Source organism: Rhipicephalus microplus, chromosome 10, assembly GCF_043290135.1.
Source record: "Rhipicephalus microplus isolate Deutch F79 chromosome 10, USDA_Rmic, whole genome shotgun sequence".
Lineage (NCBI taxonomy): Eukaryota > Metazoa > Arthropoda > Arachnida > Ixodida > Ixodidae > Rhipicephalus > Rhipicephalus microplus.
In genome coordinates, this window is record NC_134709.1 from 100,385,956 (window position 1) to 100,403,239 (window position 17,284).

Genomic DNA, 17,284 nt, shown 5'->3' on the forward strand with positions numbered 1-17,284 from the left:
ATTTGATCTGTGAGCCTAGAGGTATTTCTGATGGCGACTTACCATTTTGCTGGGGCGTTCTTCTGTAGCCAAATAACAGTCGCATCAGTCTGTGCTCCAATTTTTCTCCCTTCATCTTCCGAAGCCCATCTTTCACCGTTCATACGGCTCGTTCTGCAGCCCCATAAGATTGGGGTAGAACGGGGCTGTCCTGGCGTGCGAGATGTTTTTCTCGACGAACGTTGCAAAATCACGGCTAGTGAAATGCTTCCCCTTATCGGAAACAATCGTTCGGCACACGTCAAACCGACTGAATATGTCCCGTAAACAGCTGACTGTAGCCGTCGTGGTAGCTTCCTGGATTGCTTCTATCCACTTCGTGTGGTAATCAATTACAACCAGAACCATCATCCCTTCTCTCTGGTGGTGTGATCGGAGGCATGGGTAAGTTGTCGATGCAGTTCTTGCACGTCGCCGACAGTCTCTCGATTTCTCGGTCTGGCCACCAAAACGAAGATCGCGCTACGGACTTCATCGCCGACGACCCTTGGCGATTTTCATGCAGGAGCTGCAATAAACGCTTCCGCGCCCCAGTGGGCACAACTTGGTGGCACCAATAAACTAACTCGTGTGATAAGGACAATTCCAGTCGGCGGTTGAAAATTGAAACCCATGCCCAGTTCCATACTTTCGGCTCTTCTGGGCCCACCGTGCAACACGTATTGCTTGATGCGCGCGAGTGTCGAGCCGTGGCCTGTCAGGTGTAGTTCCCGCCTCGTTACTGTGCCTTCATCTATAGGCTATGCAAACAAAAAACATACTCTTGCGGCTCGACAGCATGGCCAGAAAACGGTAGTGGGAGCCTGCTGAGGACGTCTGAATTCAGCATTTGCTCTCCGGGAGTGTACTGAAGCTTGCAGCGATAACCGCTGAGATGAAGGGCCCACCGTTTAATGCGGGCTGCTGCCATAGCAGTCGTTGGGCGGTCGGATCTGTGGTTGGTGGTCTGTAATTAGTGTGAATTCACGACCGAATAGGTAGTCCCGTAACTTAGTGACACCAAAAACTAGTGCCAGCGCGCTCCAATCGCGGGTAGTTCCTTTCGGCTTTCGTACGAGTTCTTGAGCGAAATCTGATTGGTCGATAAGCGGTGCCTTCTGCGTGGAACAATACTGCATCAATGCCGTGTGGGGAAGCGCCACATTCCAATTTCAGTTCTTTCAATGGATCAAAATGAGCCAGTATTTGTGCTTCCTTCAGACATTGTTTGGCTTGGACAAATGCTGTTTCTTGTAGGTGCTTCGACTCCTACCGTGCGTTTTTTTTTTTCAGCGACTGATACAACGGCGATAACGTTGTTGACATGTTTGGTAAGAATCTGGAATATAATGTCAGCATGCCGACAAACGACCGCAACTCGCTCACATTACTCGGGCTCGGCGCTTTCACACGATAGCTTCCACGTTCTTTTCGGTGGGATGCAGGCCACGTCTGTATATCCGGTGTTCCAGATAAGTTATGGATTCTCGGCTGAAAGTGCATTTGTCCTACCTCGGATTTACCCCGTGTTCGCGAAAGCGCTGCAAAACTGCTTTCAGCCGAGCTCTGTTGTCGGCCGCTTTTTCAGTCACAAGTACATCGTCCAAGCGTGTTTGCGCTCCAGGAAGATTTGCCGGCATGGTATCCATTTTTCTCTGAAATATGGCCGTAGCCGATGAAATAAATGCCGAACGGCAGAAGAGTCCCAGATGCGTGTTAATTACGCGCGGCTTGCGTGCACCCTCGTCCAATGGCACCTGGCTGTATGGGAATCTTTCAGGTCTAGTGTACTGAACACTTCTCCTCCCCCTAGTGATGCAAACATGTGCTAGATCACCGAAAGAGGATATTGCTCCGTCTCTCAAGCTTAGTTCAACGTGGCTTTAAAATCCCCGCTAATACGAACTGTGCCGTTCTTTTTAAGCACAGGCACTTGGGCGTCGCCCAGTCTGAATGTTTCACGGGTGATATAATGGCCAGGGACACCAGCGTTTTCCAACTCTTGAGCCACTTTGTCCCGAAGGGCATACAGAAGGAATCTTGCTCTGCAAAACTTGGGAACAGCACCGTTGTTCAGCAACAAGCTAGCTGGGGGCCCCTTGATCAGTCCCAGTTCCTCTAAAGAGACATCTGTGTATTCGGCGCGCGTGTTGTCGTGGCTGATGTCTTGTGCCACCCCTCTTCCAACTTGCAGTACTGAAACTCCAGCCTGGTCCAGCATTTTTATGAGGTCTCGTCCGCATAGGCTTGGTCCAGCGCAGTGTATAGTCACTGCGCAGCGCAGTGCGCTTGGTCCAGCGCCTTGGTACGTAACCATCAGTTCAAGTTCACTTTATACCGGCAGTCTTCCCGCGTAGCACGAAGGGCTAAGCTGTGAAGGTCTCAACTGGCCAGTGCTTACGATGTTCTTCGAAAAGATTCCTGGCTATGATACACACAGGGGATCTACCTCCATTGTCAGCTCCACACCGGCCCAATTGAACGCACGGTGAATCGGCGGATCGAGCCTGTTCTTTCGTTCTGACAGCAACGTCCAGATATGAGCATTCGAATTGCAGTCTTCCGACGTTGTTGCTTGCACTGTTAATGCTTTTCCGTCCGGCGCAGTGGACCCTGCTTCGGCGGCTGGGACACATTCTTGCAGTATGTCCACGTTGACCACACTGATAACGACGCACGTTGCTCCAGCTGTTAGCGCCGTGTTTAAAACTTCCACATCTTCCGCATTCTTGGCTACCTGTGATTTCAGCTCTTTCTCTGAAAGGTGTTTGTCGACGCGCCTGCATTTTCAAGAGTGTTGTTTCAGCTGAAATGCTTTGCTCATCGTCTTCCGCGGCTTCAGCAGATGTTACTATCGCTTCGGCTTCTTCTATATAGCGTTAGCTCTTTCTTCGCAAGCAGCTGTTTTCTTACATCACTTGAGCGTACACCGCTAACAATCCTGTCCCGGATCATTCCGTCAAGGGAGCTGCCAAAGTTGCTGTTGTGTGCAATGCGGCGGATGTCGATGAGAAACGCGTGAACCCATTCACAGTCCAGTTCCCGGTGGCGCTCACCCACAAATGTCCAAGTGTTTACTTTCGGCCACGGCAGCCGCGAACCTCTTCTTTCCCAAGCCCTACCACCACTAGAGTGTGGCAGTAGAGTACTGGTTGTTGTGGCAATACTGTATATGACAATACTTACTAGTGGCAATATTGACGTTTTAGGCGATCTTAAGCATTAAGGCCAAACTTTATATGCGCGACAGCGGCGAGCAACGCTACGAGTAATGAAGCGGGCTGTTCGCGCTATACGTGTCGCATGGTCCATATAGCGTGATCGTTCGGTTTTTCAGATTTGGAATCTGCCGCCCTGGAGTGATGTGCTCAAACAGCCAATAGCAAAACAACGGGACATAATCTACGTCAGTGACGTACTGCTGATTGTCGCTACTTGCTTATTTACGCGCACCAACAAGCAAAGTTCATCATCGCATAAGGCCAACGGCGACGAGCGAACGTTGACATCGTTAGACGCGAGCGTGCGTGGACAGGAACTAAAGGCCTGGCCACACGTGTCCGTCGCCGCGCGTCAACGCGACGCGGCGTCGAGCCCTCTTCCATGAAGAAAGCGCGGCTTCGCGTAGCCACGCGCAGTGCCACGCTGTTTGTGACGCGGCTTGACGGCATGCAACAGCACTGATGGGATCGAAGCAAATACTGCAATACGATGATAAGCGTTCTGTCTACCATAGTGCAACAGGACATCGTATTTTACATTGCATACCGCTGACAACGTGCCACTTTTGGTGCGAGTAGAAGCTCTCACGGCAGCAACAGGGGAGATCGCTTGCCGAAGCAGTCGCGTGAATGGTGTTAGGCCATGCAAGCGACCGATTGCGCGAAGGCGATCCATGTCGCGTCGCTCGTCGCAGTCGCGTGCATTTTCGCTCATATGGGTGTGGGCCTTTAAGCTTTCACATTGTTGTTTGACTTTAGTGCCCCTCTTCAACGCCACACTAGGTCGAATGAATGAACCTGAAGAGATGAAAATTCATAAGCTCTTGCACTATCGGAGAAGCGTGTGAAAGTAGTATTTTGCGATTACGTACTCTTTCTTTTTTTCGTTTACATTGTGCAACGCTCCCCCCACCCTGTTTCCTTCGGCCATGCTGGGGATCGGAGCGTGATGCACATGCATTGCAGGACGACACTTCAGCTGCCTCAGGGAACAACGGCCGTCATGAGTTCATATCCAAACAACAAATAAGTGAGGCAACGTGAGATGACACAAGTGATGTCTGTCAAAGATCAGATTACCATATCGTAATCGGCTGATCGCCGGCAAGCCCACGATCGGGGAAGCATCAGTTATTGAAAATCAGCGTGTACATGCACTTGTGTGGCCGGCAAGGGAAGCATTTCTTTGGTCTGCCGGGAACGCCACCGATATCTGTAACAAGCTTCGCCTGAATAAGTTTGTCATTCGAACTGCGGATTTCAAGATTTCAAGTTGCGTGAACCGATCCCCGCATCTTAACTGTTCGCTTATTCCGCGGCGTCGTCCAGCCTGGGGAAAAGACTAGGGATGAAGCGGCGGATGTTGGGGAAGAGAAAGGAGCGCGAGCTGGACGGAGGAGTGAACGAATGCGTAAAAAACGGGACATTGACCTTGAAGGACGCGATCGACGTTCGTGCGAAACTGCCGCTCGCCGCGTCTGCGAAACGGAATGCGAAACCAGCGATGCTTGCTCGCCGGCCTAATTAACACTCCGCCGGAGAGTGCGTCTGGGAAACAGTCGCTAGGCGAAACTTTATTCGATAATCTTGGCTTTCGTTTTTTTTTTTTCTCGTGGGGGGGGGGGGGGGGAGACCACGCCGTTCTTCCGCCGTCTGTCGGAGAATCGATGAAGTACCGTTCGAACGTGAGCGCGGCTGACAGGCATCGTTGATCGTTACGTTCGAAAGAGGGCGCCGAATTATCATACGGCCTGTAGACTTTGACAGCAGTGCGAGTGGGCACACTCAATCACGGAGGAATAGAAGCGCATGCAGCGGGCGATGCGTCAGTTTGTAGACGACGCGGGGCTTTCTAATTAAGTAGACCGGAGAAACCGTGGCGGCGCTGGTCGCGGGATCGAATCCAGGCTGCGGCGTCTGCATTTTCGATGGAGGTGGAAATGCTGGAGGCCCGTGTGCTCAGATTGGGGGCTGCACGTTAAAGAAACCCTGGGGGTCGAAATTTTCGAAGCCCTCCACTACGGCGTCTCTCATAATCATATGGTGGTTTTGGGACGTTGAACCTCGCGTGCCAAATCATATAGGACGGCATTTCAGATCACGGAGTTCTGAAGTTCGGGTTTGAATTAGTGCTTCACGTGATAGATTGTTGCTAACTTTTGCAACTTACCAATCCTGACAGGGATTAGCACGCCACTTCGTGTTGTCATCGGGCTTTGACCTTATCCGTAAGGCAAAAGCATCCAAAGCCCCATCAAACTTGAAAATGGGTCGTCGGTGTCAACACAAGTAATGCGAATATTATCACGTAATGGCGTCATCATGACGTCAGAAATCTATAATTTGAGTTGTCATCGCATGACATGGTCGCTTGACCAATGGTGGACTGATCACGGAGGCAATGGAACACCACGTCAGGAAAAGATTATTTTCGGAGGTGTGGGTGAAAACAGGAGAAATTGAAGATTTTCTCATGGCCTTCATAATTACATTTTGCGCAGCGGGCGGCAGACATGTTAGGATGACTAGATATATCATTTACTGTACGGCAGTTAATGAAGACGCTAAAGTAACTGACCTTTTAATTAGCGGGTACAAGCGGTTGGGTGAAATGGGTCAACTGAAGGCCTTCGTGCGAAAGTCACCGTGCTGTTCTTCGACTTCGTAAATGCGGCCTTTGACAATCATCGCGTAATGAAATTCGATCACGTTTTCCGGCGGAACCGAAACCTATAGGTGCCGCGTCGCTGTTCGCGACAGTGAATGTAGTGCTGCCACTTCTTTTGCATTCGTCGACGTGCGCGCTCGTCCGCCTCAGCGGCTGCGGGGCTCGGCTGCTCACACGAAGGTCGCGAGTTCGATTCCGGTGGTCCGTTGGAAACCGAATGCCAGAGTCCAGTGTACTGCTGTGCGATGTCCATGCCCGTTAAAAAAAAAGTGCCGGTTACTAAACATTTCCGGGGCCTTGCACTACGATGCCCTCATAATGATGACGTGGTTTTCGGACGTGAAACCTATGAATTATTATTATTTTCACTAATGTTGTTCTGAAACACAGTACGTTTCGTATCTTGCTCACGGGGATGAGGTACGAGGGTGTGTGTTTGTTCAGTCCCACTGTCGCGTGGCACGAGTTGTATCGGTCAAACGCCATATTCTTAAATGACAGGTTCCGCGAAAAGTCACAATGATGCCATAAACGCAGCGCTGGGGCATATCGGCATTCACGGTCGTGAGACTCGTGACCGCGAGGTGACCACCATGTTTTAATTAGAGCAGAGCATTGGCGAGGCCATAGCCCACTCGCGAAGTTCTCGAAGCTCGGTGAAAAGTGTGTTAGCGAACCCTGTATTCCGCTGTCAAGTCAATAATTCGATTACCTATTGCTGGAAGTTAGGGCCACGTGCGTGCGTTCGGGGGGAGGCAGCGCCTTACCTAAGATGGGAAACACGAAGGCAGCCCCATACAAGGACCTAATATAGGGAGGGGGGGTGCTGCGATGCATCTTCGCCCTCCCGCGGCCCTGATGGGGAACCCCGCGCACGGCGTCAATGTTTGTGCGCTCGCTCGAAGCACGTCAAATGACGTGGCAGAGATCTGATCACCCTTTGTTTGCTTATATCGCAGCTTTTTTGTTTTGTTTTGTGTATATGCAGTTTTTTATTGCAATACAACCAATGTGATATGAGCCCTCTCTGTGTCTGGTTGTCCCGTGTCTTACCGAACATTTATTGCGCGTTTAACACTTCGCAATGGAGCAATATTGCCCTGCCGCGGTGGTCTAGTGGCTAAGGTGCTCGAGCGGCTTCTGACCCGCAGGTTCGAATCCCGGCTGCGGCGGCTGCACTTCCGATGGAGGCGGAAGTGTTGTAGGCCCGTGTGCTCAGAGTTGGGTGCACGTTAAAGAACCCCCGGTGGTCCAAATTTCCGGAGCCCTCCACTACGGCGTCTCTCATGATCATATAGTGGCTTTGGGACGTTAAACCCCACAAATGAATCAATCAATCAATCAATGGAGCAATATTCATTTGCTGTAATTGCTTCTTCGCCGTCTCGACCACGTGACAGTATGGGCTGAAAGCGACGAGCTGATGATGATGACGGTATCGATCCTGATCGATGAACCGAGTGGCTGCAGGCAGCCGGGGTTGGCGTTTCGTAATGTGGGCTTTTCTTCTCCCTCCGCTTGTGCGGTGGTCGCTTGACCGAGGGCCGGCGAGCAATGTCCCCCCGCCCGCTCATCTCCCTTTCCCCGTGACACTGCGGCCGCCGCTATTTTGGTTCGCCTCGGTTGCTATTTCGGGAAAAGGAGAGAGCGCGCTCGGTTTTTGTGCGGCTCTTGTCTCTTTCGCTCCCTCTTACCCGCTATCCAACCATGTTTTGTTGGTCGCTCTCCCGCGCGTTTCTTGGTCGCAGGAGACGCGTTGGGCCCGTGAAAATGTGCTAACCATGCGCCAGGCTGCGTGTTCGAACTTCGCGCTCATGGCGATGGGTTCTGCTGGCGCTAAAATGAGAAAGAACAAGTGAGAGAGGTTTATTTGCAGAAAGGCCGAGAGCTCGGCCTGAGAGCGACGTGCTCTACCCTACTTCTATACGCCGGTAGAGTGGATAGGGTAAGGGAAAAAAAAGTAATGAGTGACAATTCTTCAGTTGGCCAAATTATACTGCCGTACACATAGGCACGTTTAGGATTCCCTTTCAGAAGAGGAGGGAGGGGTGTCGGTTGGTCGAAGCGCCCTCCCCCCCCCTCATATTACGTCCGTCAACGTATGATGCTCATTTTGCGCCCCCCCCCCCTTTTCTGTGCGCACCCTTACGGCCGTACATGCAGTCTGGTGGCTTGCAGGAAGGCCAAGGTAGATACGACTGGCAGCGAAGGCTACATAGAAGCCCGTACGTTCAGAAAACGGCGGCTGATCAGCTGTTCATGGGACTTATTGCCATCTCTGTGAGAAAGGAACACTTCCGGTGGAACAAAAATAAAGCGGATATGACGCAATAGCTGGTAAATATTGGCGTCATTTTTGTGTGCCCTATCGCCAAACTTGATGATTTGATTGATTTGTGCGGTTTAACGTCCCAAAACTACCATATGATTATGAGAGACGCCGTAGTGGAGGGCTCCGGAAATTTCGACCACCAGGAGTTCTTTAACGTGCACCCAAATCAGTCGTTCTGTACGACGAAACTTCTGGGTCCGTGGCCAACCACAGCTCTACAGACGTACGCTTTTAGAAACCCTTTAAACGCTTATATAAGACAGCGTGATTGCTCGCAATCATTCAGAAATCTGTGTTCATATTACATTAAGTTCCCTGTCATGTGTACGTCCTATTTATTACATGTATACCACACATAGTATGTGCTGAAGTCTATGGTGTGCTCGACTTTTATGTTCACTCGTTCGGATTCATTCTCATAATGACCAGACTCCACTTTGAGCAGAAATGAGCAGCATTCGAGCTTTGATGGCTAACGTTCTTCTGCTGATGGTATTAGTAACAGCCACGTTACCCATATGTGCCGGTAGGATTCACCGATGGCCAGAGATATCATTGCCGTTAATAATAGGCTTTCGGACATTTTCTTATAAGTTAAGACGGCGTTGTTTGACAAGTGCGCGCGAGTGTACTTATATTCCATGTACTGCTGTTTGTGCTCTATTTCTTGAGTTGTATGTTCAATCTCCGCTCCAGAGTTGAAGAGTAGCCGGCGTCTTATTTGTGCGCCAGCATCTCCTTTCACATCTTATCAAGAAATAAATGAACAAAACGTTTTGCAGTGGAATTTCGGGCGCGAGAAGGCCGATTGTCTAGCAAAGAGTCGGGGAGAAAAAAACTGTGTTGAACGCAACGCAAAGCCAAATCGTTCGTGCAGGGTATTTCGTGCTCGTTAAAAATAAACCAGCGAGGTCTAAATTTGAAAGCGCGCCGGTTTCTTTTTTTTTTCTAGTCTTCCGTTTTGAAGTTTGAAGTTTGAAGTTTGAAGTTTATTATTATTAACAGACTGGCGATACATAAAATGAAGAAGACGTTTTACAGACTAGGGTCCCATAGTCCGAAGACTGTAGGGGGACCCACGATGAAGAAAGCATGTAAACAAGTGCAAGGGCAAATGGCAAGACAATGTAATATTAACAAAACAATGCTATAAAGCAACTATAGAAAAATAACGAAGCGATAAAACATAGTAATAATCACAACTTCAACAAATACAATCGCTAAGTCAAAATGCAAAAAGGACAACATAGAATAATTTATAGTGATAGAAGATATAATTTCAAAGTTTTTTTGAATGTATACAAGTTGGATAGAGACTTTATATTTGGCCTTATATATATATATATATAGAGACTTTATATATATATAGAGACTTTATATTGCGCTGGTGTTGCGTCTGAATGCCAAAGGGCACCTTTCGAATAAAAAAAATGGGGCTGATATATATATATATTTGTATATATATATATATATATATATATATATATATATATATATATATATATATATATATATATATATATATATATATATATGTGTGTGTGTGTGTGTGTGTGTGTGTGTGTGTGTGTGTGTGTGTGTGTGTGTGTGTGTGTGTGTGTGTGTGTGTGTGTGTGTGTGTGTGTGTGTGTGTGACTTTCTGAATTATTCGTTCATTCAGAAGCACTACAAAGGAAGGAAAATAGTATGTGCCACTTTTTTCGAAGAATATTGACTTCCCACGTAAATGACTTTTTTTAAAGAGACTTGTTAACTCTGTTGAGATCGAGGTCCTTTCTACGAGAGTATGCGATGATCTCTAAAGTAAGAGTTAACGGGTCTCTTTAAAGATAGTCTTATTCTTGGCAATTAGGTCTTTGAAAAGAGAGCGTAAGGACCTTTTGAGAGAGAGCTATAAAGGGCCGTGAAAAGGTATTTCTCTTGTCTGCAAGAAGTGTGGTAGTGACTGCCCCTGAATTTTAATGCTTCCCAGACAAATTTGATCTTGTGGTTTTTCATGTGCACGCATCCCAAAAGTGACCGATAAACACGAAACATTACACGCGGTTGCCAAGCATTAAGCCGATCCGCTGCACCAGTGGCGTATCTGGAGGGCTGGGGGGGGGGGGCAATGGTTATTTTCCCTCTCCCTATCTGCAGTGCATGTCGTCCGCCTCTTGTTAGCGATTAGGACAAATGAGTGGCTCCACTTTGAGCAGAAATGAGCAGCATTCGAGTGGTGATGGGTAACGTTGTTCTGCTGATAGTATTAGTAACAGTTAAAAATACAAAAAAAATATTTCATCTGCCGTGGTTGGAAGAGGAGCAGCGGGCACTAGCGGTTACAATTGCGGCGACATTGGCGCTGGCACTCATCGCGGCTTTGCGCAAGCGAGAAACCTTTCCATTGGTTCTAATAACTTCCTCTGTACATTACCTGGCATTACTGTCTGTTAGATCTCATATATATATATATATATATATATATATATATATATATATATATATATATATATATATATATATATATATATATATATATATATATGCTATAAAGATATGTATGCCATAAATTGGGACGCACTGCTACCTCGTTGTATAAACGCCTGCCCTCAGCTCAATCATCAAAAGGCAAATTAACGAGTTTTTCTTAATTAGTCACGACATATCAGTGCCATTGCAGCTGAGGCCACTTGATTGCTCCCTTGTCGTCAAATTCGTGTGCGAAAATGGCAGGGGCCTTACTACTGTCATGATATACCAATAAAAATGTATATTACTAAAAAATGAACGTATACCCATAGCCTCCTTGATCTACCTGCACGTTTTCAGTGCTTACGTTTCGGGGCATCCCATAGAGGACATTTTTTTTTTTGTTTCCATAGTGTGCACTATTAACGCTCTCCACTCAAAGGAGCGAGACGACTAGTATGCAATATTTTACTTGGATTTTTTTAGAAGTTTTTGTCTCCCAGCATCTGTGAGCCAGCCCCGCCGCAGTGAGCATTGTCGCGACAAGGCAACTCAACTCGCTGGATTTGCGGAGTTTTTGTGTCTTGCGGGCAGCCTAAATCGCAGTCTCGGGACGACGATTTGGTCATCGCTGTTTACGTGAACCGCGGGTGACTGACGCCGTGTGACAGAGCTGGTGCTAGTATATCTCGAGTTCCAGTTTTGCCCTGACGTCGGACTTGCGTTGAAAGGTCGCTGCGGAGCAGCCCCTATCCGTTTCCAGTGCCGAAACGGGAAGTACATTTGCAAGGGGCGAAGCTTCTAAAGCCGTGGGTCTGTTCATTCCTTGTACGTACGTGACCGCCTAGTTCCACCTTTGCAGACTGCCCACTACTTCGTCCTCCCAAACATCCCGCTATGCCCTGTCACCGATCCACCACTTCACCGTCTATAAGGCCGTTATAATAAATGGAGGCCGAAGTTGACGTTTATAGCTACGAATTATAAAATTTCTTGTATAAATATATACTGTGTTTGTCACGTCTTTGGTGATGTACTGGGCGATATTCGCGGATTGTTCATGGCTTACCGAAGAAACCGTCTGGCGCTTCGCCCCCACTCGTCATCATTCACTCCGTGGATATGCTGCGATTTTTTTTAACGTAGCAGTAGTAAAGGTATATTCAGTGCATTCCCAGGCACTGGGACGCTGTTTCTGGGGTTCTCGGCACGCGTGTTTTTATTTGAAGCAACAAGCCGAAAATAATCAAATTTCGTGTCAGTACTCCTTTTAAGACGCCGAGTTCGTTAACTGCTTCGCAACTCTCGCCGTTTTTAGCGCATTGAGTAATCGAGTTCAGCCATTTTAGGTTTCTGTAGGATGTAGCCGAGAAAAAACGGTATTTTTTTTTTATCGCTACGGAGTGGGCGGCCACGGTTAAACGACCGCGCTCTGCGTGATCTCATAGAGTACGCTCGGCTGCGTGACGGGGGAGAGTGGGGGAGCCTCTCCCCTCGGAATTGGGGAAGGACGGAGCGGTCTGTCATCCGCGCAGCGCCCGTCCTCCGTTATGGAGGAAGTTTATAACTGTCACGTCGAAACGGGCGTCCTTGAACCCCCGCTCTCTCTCCTTAAGGCACCCGCTCACTCCCTAAAACGGTCATTGCCGCTCGGCCTGCTGTGGCCTTTTCTATGTGCTGGCTCTGAATGCCAGTTTCGGTGTTGTTGCGACGTACAGAACTTACGTAGTCAAACGAGACATTTTTTTTTGTATGACTGGTATGCACGACAGCTCGAAATAGCCACGTCATGTCGCGATGAATCTGGTCTCTAAAGATAGCGTATGCTCTGATCTACGGGTTCGCGTTGAAATTACGCCGAGACGACACGACCTGAAGGCGCCGGGAATGAAAGCGTGTTCGTTACTTAGCCCTAAGTGCATGGTCCCGTTACAATCTGTGAGTATGTACGTACGTTTCATACGGCTCAATTCTCCCGTGGTTAAAAATAAAACCGTTTGAAAACGTTGCAATGCGTCGTGCTTGCATATCACCGTCAACCACTACTGTCTTTCACTTTTTTTTTTTTCATGTGGCGATAGGGCGACGACCTGTGCAATATCATCTTAGGGTGTATAGATATGTGTGTTAGACATCTGGCAACAAAAATAAGGAAAAAACGAAGGAATGAAGCCGGTGGGGAGGCGGATTGAGAAATGGGCCTTCGGCCGTTTTTATTACCCGGCCAATTTTGATCGATAGAAGACGTTAGTCGATGTGGATGTCGTCTGCTGTGAACTCGAAAATGGCGTCGCTTAATACGTTCGACGAGCTGTTGTTGTTTCTCGCGTCATGTGGCCGGATGTATTGTACGGGTAATGGTAGCAGGACTGAGCTGTGGCGCTGAGGAGTAGGCATTTTAATCTAAAAAAATTGAAGAGGTACTTTTTCACTGCCACTCACAAGGAAGTCGCCCTGGCGTTGGTTCGTGGGAGTAAGTTGAATCTGAAAAGTCGTCTGCTAGCTCGCACTGTGTCGTCTGCTTTGAATCGGCGGTGCTCTTGAATGTTCATGCAGGTCATCTCGCCCGTGTGAAGCTACCGCTGCATTTGCAAACGGTGGTGCTATGGTAGTGCTGCTACTGGCGCGCTTGCAAACCACACACAATAGACAGGAGAAAAACGTGAAACAACGAGCGCGAAAAGAAGTAACCGCACTTTCCCCTCGTTGCTGGGAAACTACGAAAACGCCTGGCTCGCTCCGGCCAGGCTTCGCGATCACGTGACGGGAGCGCGAACCAATCCCGCACAACGCGGTGTGTGTCGGGGAAGCGGCGCGGAGGTGATGGGGAGTGGTGCGAACCGAACCTCCGGCGAGAACCCCTTTGCTGTGCCAACCTTCTCCCGCCGGCTCCCGAGAAGCAGCATCGGGCGTCCAGTCCGATAACCCGAGAGCATGGCGGCGCCCGTCTCCGCGGTTCAGCGGAGTCCGCGTCGAGCTGCGTAGTTCTTTCTCTCCGAAGCGGCGTCGCAACGTGAGGTGCATGTGGTGCGGTCCCGGTGTCTTTGCCGCTGCCGCTTGACGATGGTGCTACTCGGTTGAAGAGACCGGAGGTTGCAGGCTGCCGTGTGCTCCCCGTAGAAGAAGGCTTTCTCTCTCCCCCAGTGCCTCCTCTCCGACAGCTTCTTCCCGATTTTCCCTCATTTCGTACCTGCGTTGTCCACCGTGACCGGCAGTGCGGCATGGATGACGACTGCGACGCGGCGTCCTCGTCCCTGGTCGGACTCGGCGCGAAGGAGGTAAAAGGGAAGAAGGGGGGGGGGGGCGCCAAGGTCGTTTAGGCGCGCCATGTGGCTGTGAGAGAGGGGGGGGGGTAATCTGGGAGCGCGGGAGCCCTCCTGTCCAGCACGCGAGGTGCTTGTTGCATAGTTTGCCGACTCACGTTCGCTTGCACGCGCTTCCTAAACTGCTTTTATTCGCTTGTATTGGGCCAAAGCACGTTACAGTGAGAGAGTGTTGGCTTGGGCACATTGGCAATTTGTTTTACAGCTTAAGCACACTTTTCTAAACAAGACAGAGGGCAGATAAGTCATGACTTGGCCTATTAGAAATCTAACTTGACAGAGCGTAGATGTGGGCATGTTTGTAAGCTATTTCAATATTTTAGCAGACTTGTTTAAACAAGACTTCTTTCCTCTTTCTCTCATTCTTCTGTTCTCCATCTTGTTTAAAGAAGTTCGATAAAATAGCAGTGTGATCCGGTGGAAGAGAATTTTTGCGTGCCATACTCATCAAAAGAAAGAGGGGGTGCTTGCAAACCACCTCAGTGGTTAGTAAGTGCGTCTGTTGCTTCTCACTGTATGCGACTCTAGTGAGAGAAATAACGACGTTCAAGTACCGTAACTTGCACAGTCACGAATGCAACATCTCAACGAGGCAATGCTAAATGTTGTCAACAAGGGGTGCCTAAAAATGGCACTTTTTGGCGTGATCACGGTGTTTGTTTACAGCGTGTTGGTGGCGTGCCAAATGTTTTTTCGACACTGCTCGGACATGTTAGCAGGATAATCATAAGTAGGGACAGGTATTCGTGGCCAGTTCATTGGCAGGTCTTGGTAAAACGGTATTGACATCGCTTTTCGAAGCCAAGGTCACTCTGTTACACTAATCTCCTCTATACAGAGACAGTCTTAAGCAAGCATCAAGCTTAGCAAATGTTGATAAAATATTTTATTTTGATATTAAAGTGAGTTTTCCTATAGTGCAGGGACCGACATCGACACTAGCTTGACGTGAGGCCATAGTCCCAATACGATGAGTTCACCCAGCAGTCTGGTTCGTTGTAAAGATGTCAGACACCAGAACTTTCAAAATAGCCACTTCTGCACTAAAACATGCAAAATGGCCACTTGTGTGCCACTGACACTGCATTGTGGAGCAGCTGTGGAAACAACGCATTATCTTGTGCAAGCACATCATGAGAAGCTCATGACAGTTGTGACGTCAGAGTACAGTAGGAACAGAAAAAGGCTTTTTCGAAACATACTGTAATTACTTTTTCAGGGTGCATTGACGATTAGCATTACATCTTCTATGCTTATCAGGGCTTGGCCTTCAAAATTTTTGTGTAGTTCTCTTTCAAGTGCACTGTTGCACTTCTTGAAAAATGCCCCATTGATTGGATGGGTGGGCATGACTGATACATGTATTTGTTCAAGATGGTTTAAAAAAGTTGATTCTGAACGAGAACTTTGGCCGAATCTTCGGATAGCTAAAGGGCAATGAGGGGTTCAGGCCCCCGCTCTGCAATACATTTACATTTTGTATGTGTTTGTGTGTACACCACACAATCAAACATGTGTGCAAACATACTTAAAGGGTGATCAAACCTCACTGAAAATGAATAATGGATATCCGTGATCTCAAAGTGAGATTGTCCTGGTGTACTTTCTTGCTTGTTTAACTAAGAAGTGCAGTCACTCAGGTCAACAGAGGTGCTTGGGTGAAATATGCAAATGAGAAAAATGCAGTGGCCCTTGTTCTTGGAGCGATTTCCAGCAGTGCTAGATCTGACGTCCGTGATGTGTGGCCCGTGTTCTTGGAGTGATCTCCAGCAGTGCTAGATCTGACGTCCGGGATGTGCTACTCTCTCGTCTCGCACTGAAGTTCTGAGAAGTTGAAACAGGACGATTCAGTGACAATGTAGCCTGTAAGAATAGTATCTGTATGGAATCTTGTGGGGTAGCTTACTCACCGAGTTTTGCTATTGTTCTGTTTGTGTTGCTGACATGCAAGTGGGGAAATCGCAAGGATGGCGCCTAGCCTGTCATTCTGCGGCCACTAGTATTTGAGTTTGCCATCTTTTGGTACCCTTGACAGCGAAGAAGAACAATTTTGTGGAATCGTGTAGTACAAGGTGCGCATGGAAACGTAGGTTCCAAGAGATCTATACATTCAAACAAGTTCTCTTCTTCCATGACCAGGGGAAAAGTAATTGGCTTCATAAAGAACTGAAACTTGGGTGATGTCATAATTATTAAGTCTGAAAACCATAATTACAATGACTAAAATAACGGAAATTAATTGATAATCTGATAAGGTCGTGCTCTAACCACCAAAAGCTAGGTGCTTTTGTAATTGAGTTAGTAACAATCATTAGCTGATGCACTTTTGCTAACTATCTCCTGAATATCGATAAAAAAATTGGGCAAGCTGGATTACGTTCATGATTTATACTCCGAAAGAACATGGATAGGAAAAAGGCTAGACTCCTGTACCGTATCTCAACCAAATTAATTGAGAAGCATATAAAAAGACACCAGCTCACGAATCATCCATGGCAGCGCAACCATGAAATCACTGAGGCCTTCCGTATCGGAAAGCACGTGCAGTTGCTTGCGTCTCTCAGACTTCCATCTTGCTCGCTAGTTGAGGGTTTATTTTTCTAGATGACACATCAGTCCACCACTAGCATGTTTTGAATTTTCCTTCTTTTTACAGTTCTGTAAGTGCAGGTAAAATTATATGATGACATATTCAGCATTTTCAGATGAAGACGTAAGAGAGACAACACTGCAATGTGCCGACTTCAATAACATTATTTCTAGGAAACATCACCTATTCATCCACACACAGTGGCGCCACATCTGTTCAAACACTTGCCAACCAGAAAGGTTGTTGTCTATTTTTGTAAGAGGTTTCGAATTCAGTTCACCAACATGCTCAGAAAATGTCAGTCGTATATTTATTTTTTATGTGCTTTTCAATAAACACTCAGTTCGAAGGCTGTGCTCATGTCTGGTGTCCTCTTTGACCGTGTCTTTTTGTGTTGCAAACAATGAAGTATCTTCGTAGGCGGGAAGAATTCTCTAGTTTGTCACAAGCTTGCAGAGTAGGTGGCAAAGAGATATTGCAGTAGCAGCTAGAAACAGTAGTGGGGTTCGCATTAAGGCCAGAGAAGTACTCGTGGTGAAGTAGGGGCCCTTGCAGTAATAAACAGTGCACGAAACATGGCTCTCTCATTAGGGATTTGTTGGGTTTGCCCATGGTGTGACACGAGTCATATTTGCGAGGAGGGAGCAGGAAGGTCGGTCGTAGGCTGTCCCCTCCTTTTAA

At 47.9% G+C, this 17,284-nt stretch overlaps 1 protein-coding gene across 6 annotated transcripts in view; it reads left to right on the plus strand.

Moving 5' to 3' along the window:
* LOC119181314 (uncharacterized) overlaps window positions 1–17,284 on the plus strand; it is a 119,947-nt gene that overhangs the window by 40,197 nt on the left and 62,466 nt on the right. The window contains exon 1 of one of the 6 annotated variants that reach the window (XM_075875957.1): window positions 13,859–13,968. The exons of 4 other annotated variants lie outside the window; for them this stretch is intronic. In XM_075875957.1, the coding sequence (XP_075732072.1) occupies window positions 13,912–13,968 (57 nt within the window). In that variant the 5' untranslated portion in view covers window positions 13,859–13,911. Of the gene's footprint in view, window positions 1–13,858; window positions 13,969–17,284 lie in introns of those variants that run through there. One more of the 6 variants, XM_075875955.1, reaches the window with a different exon arrangement.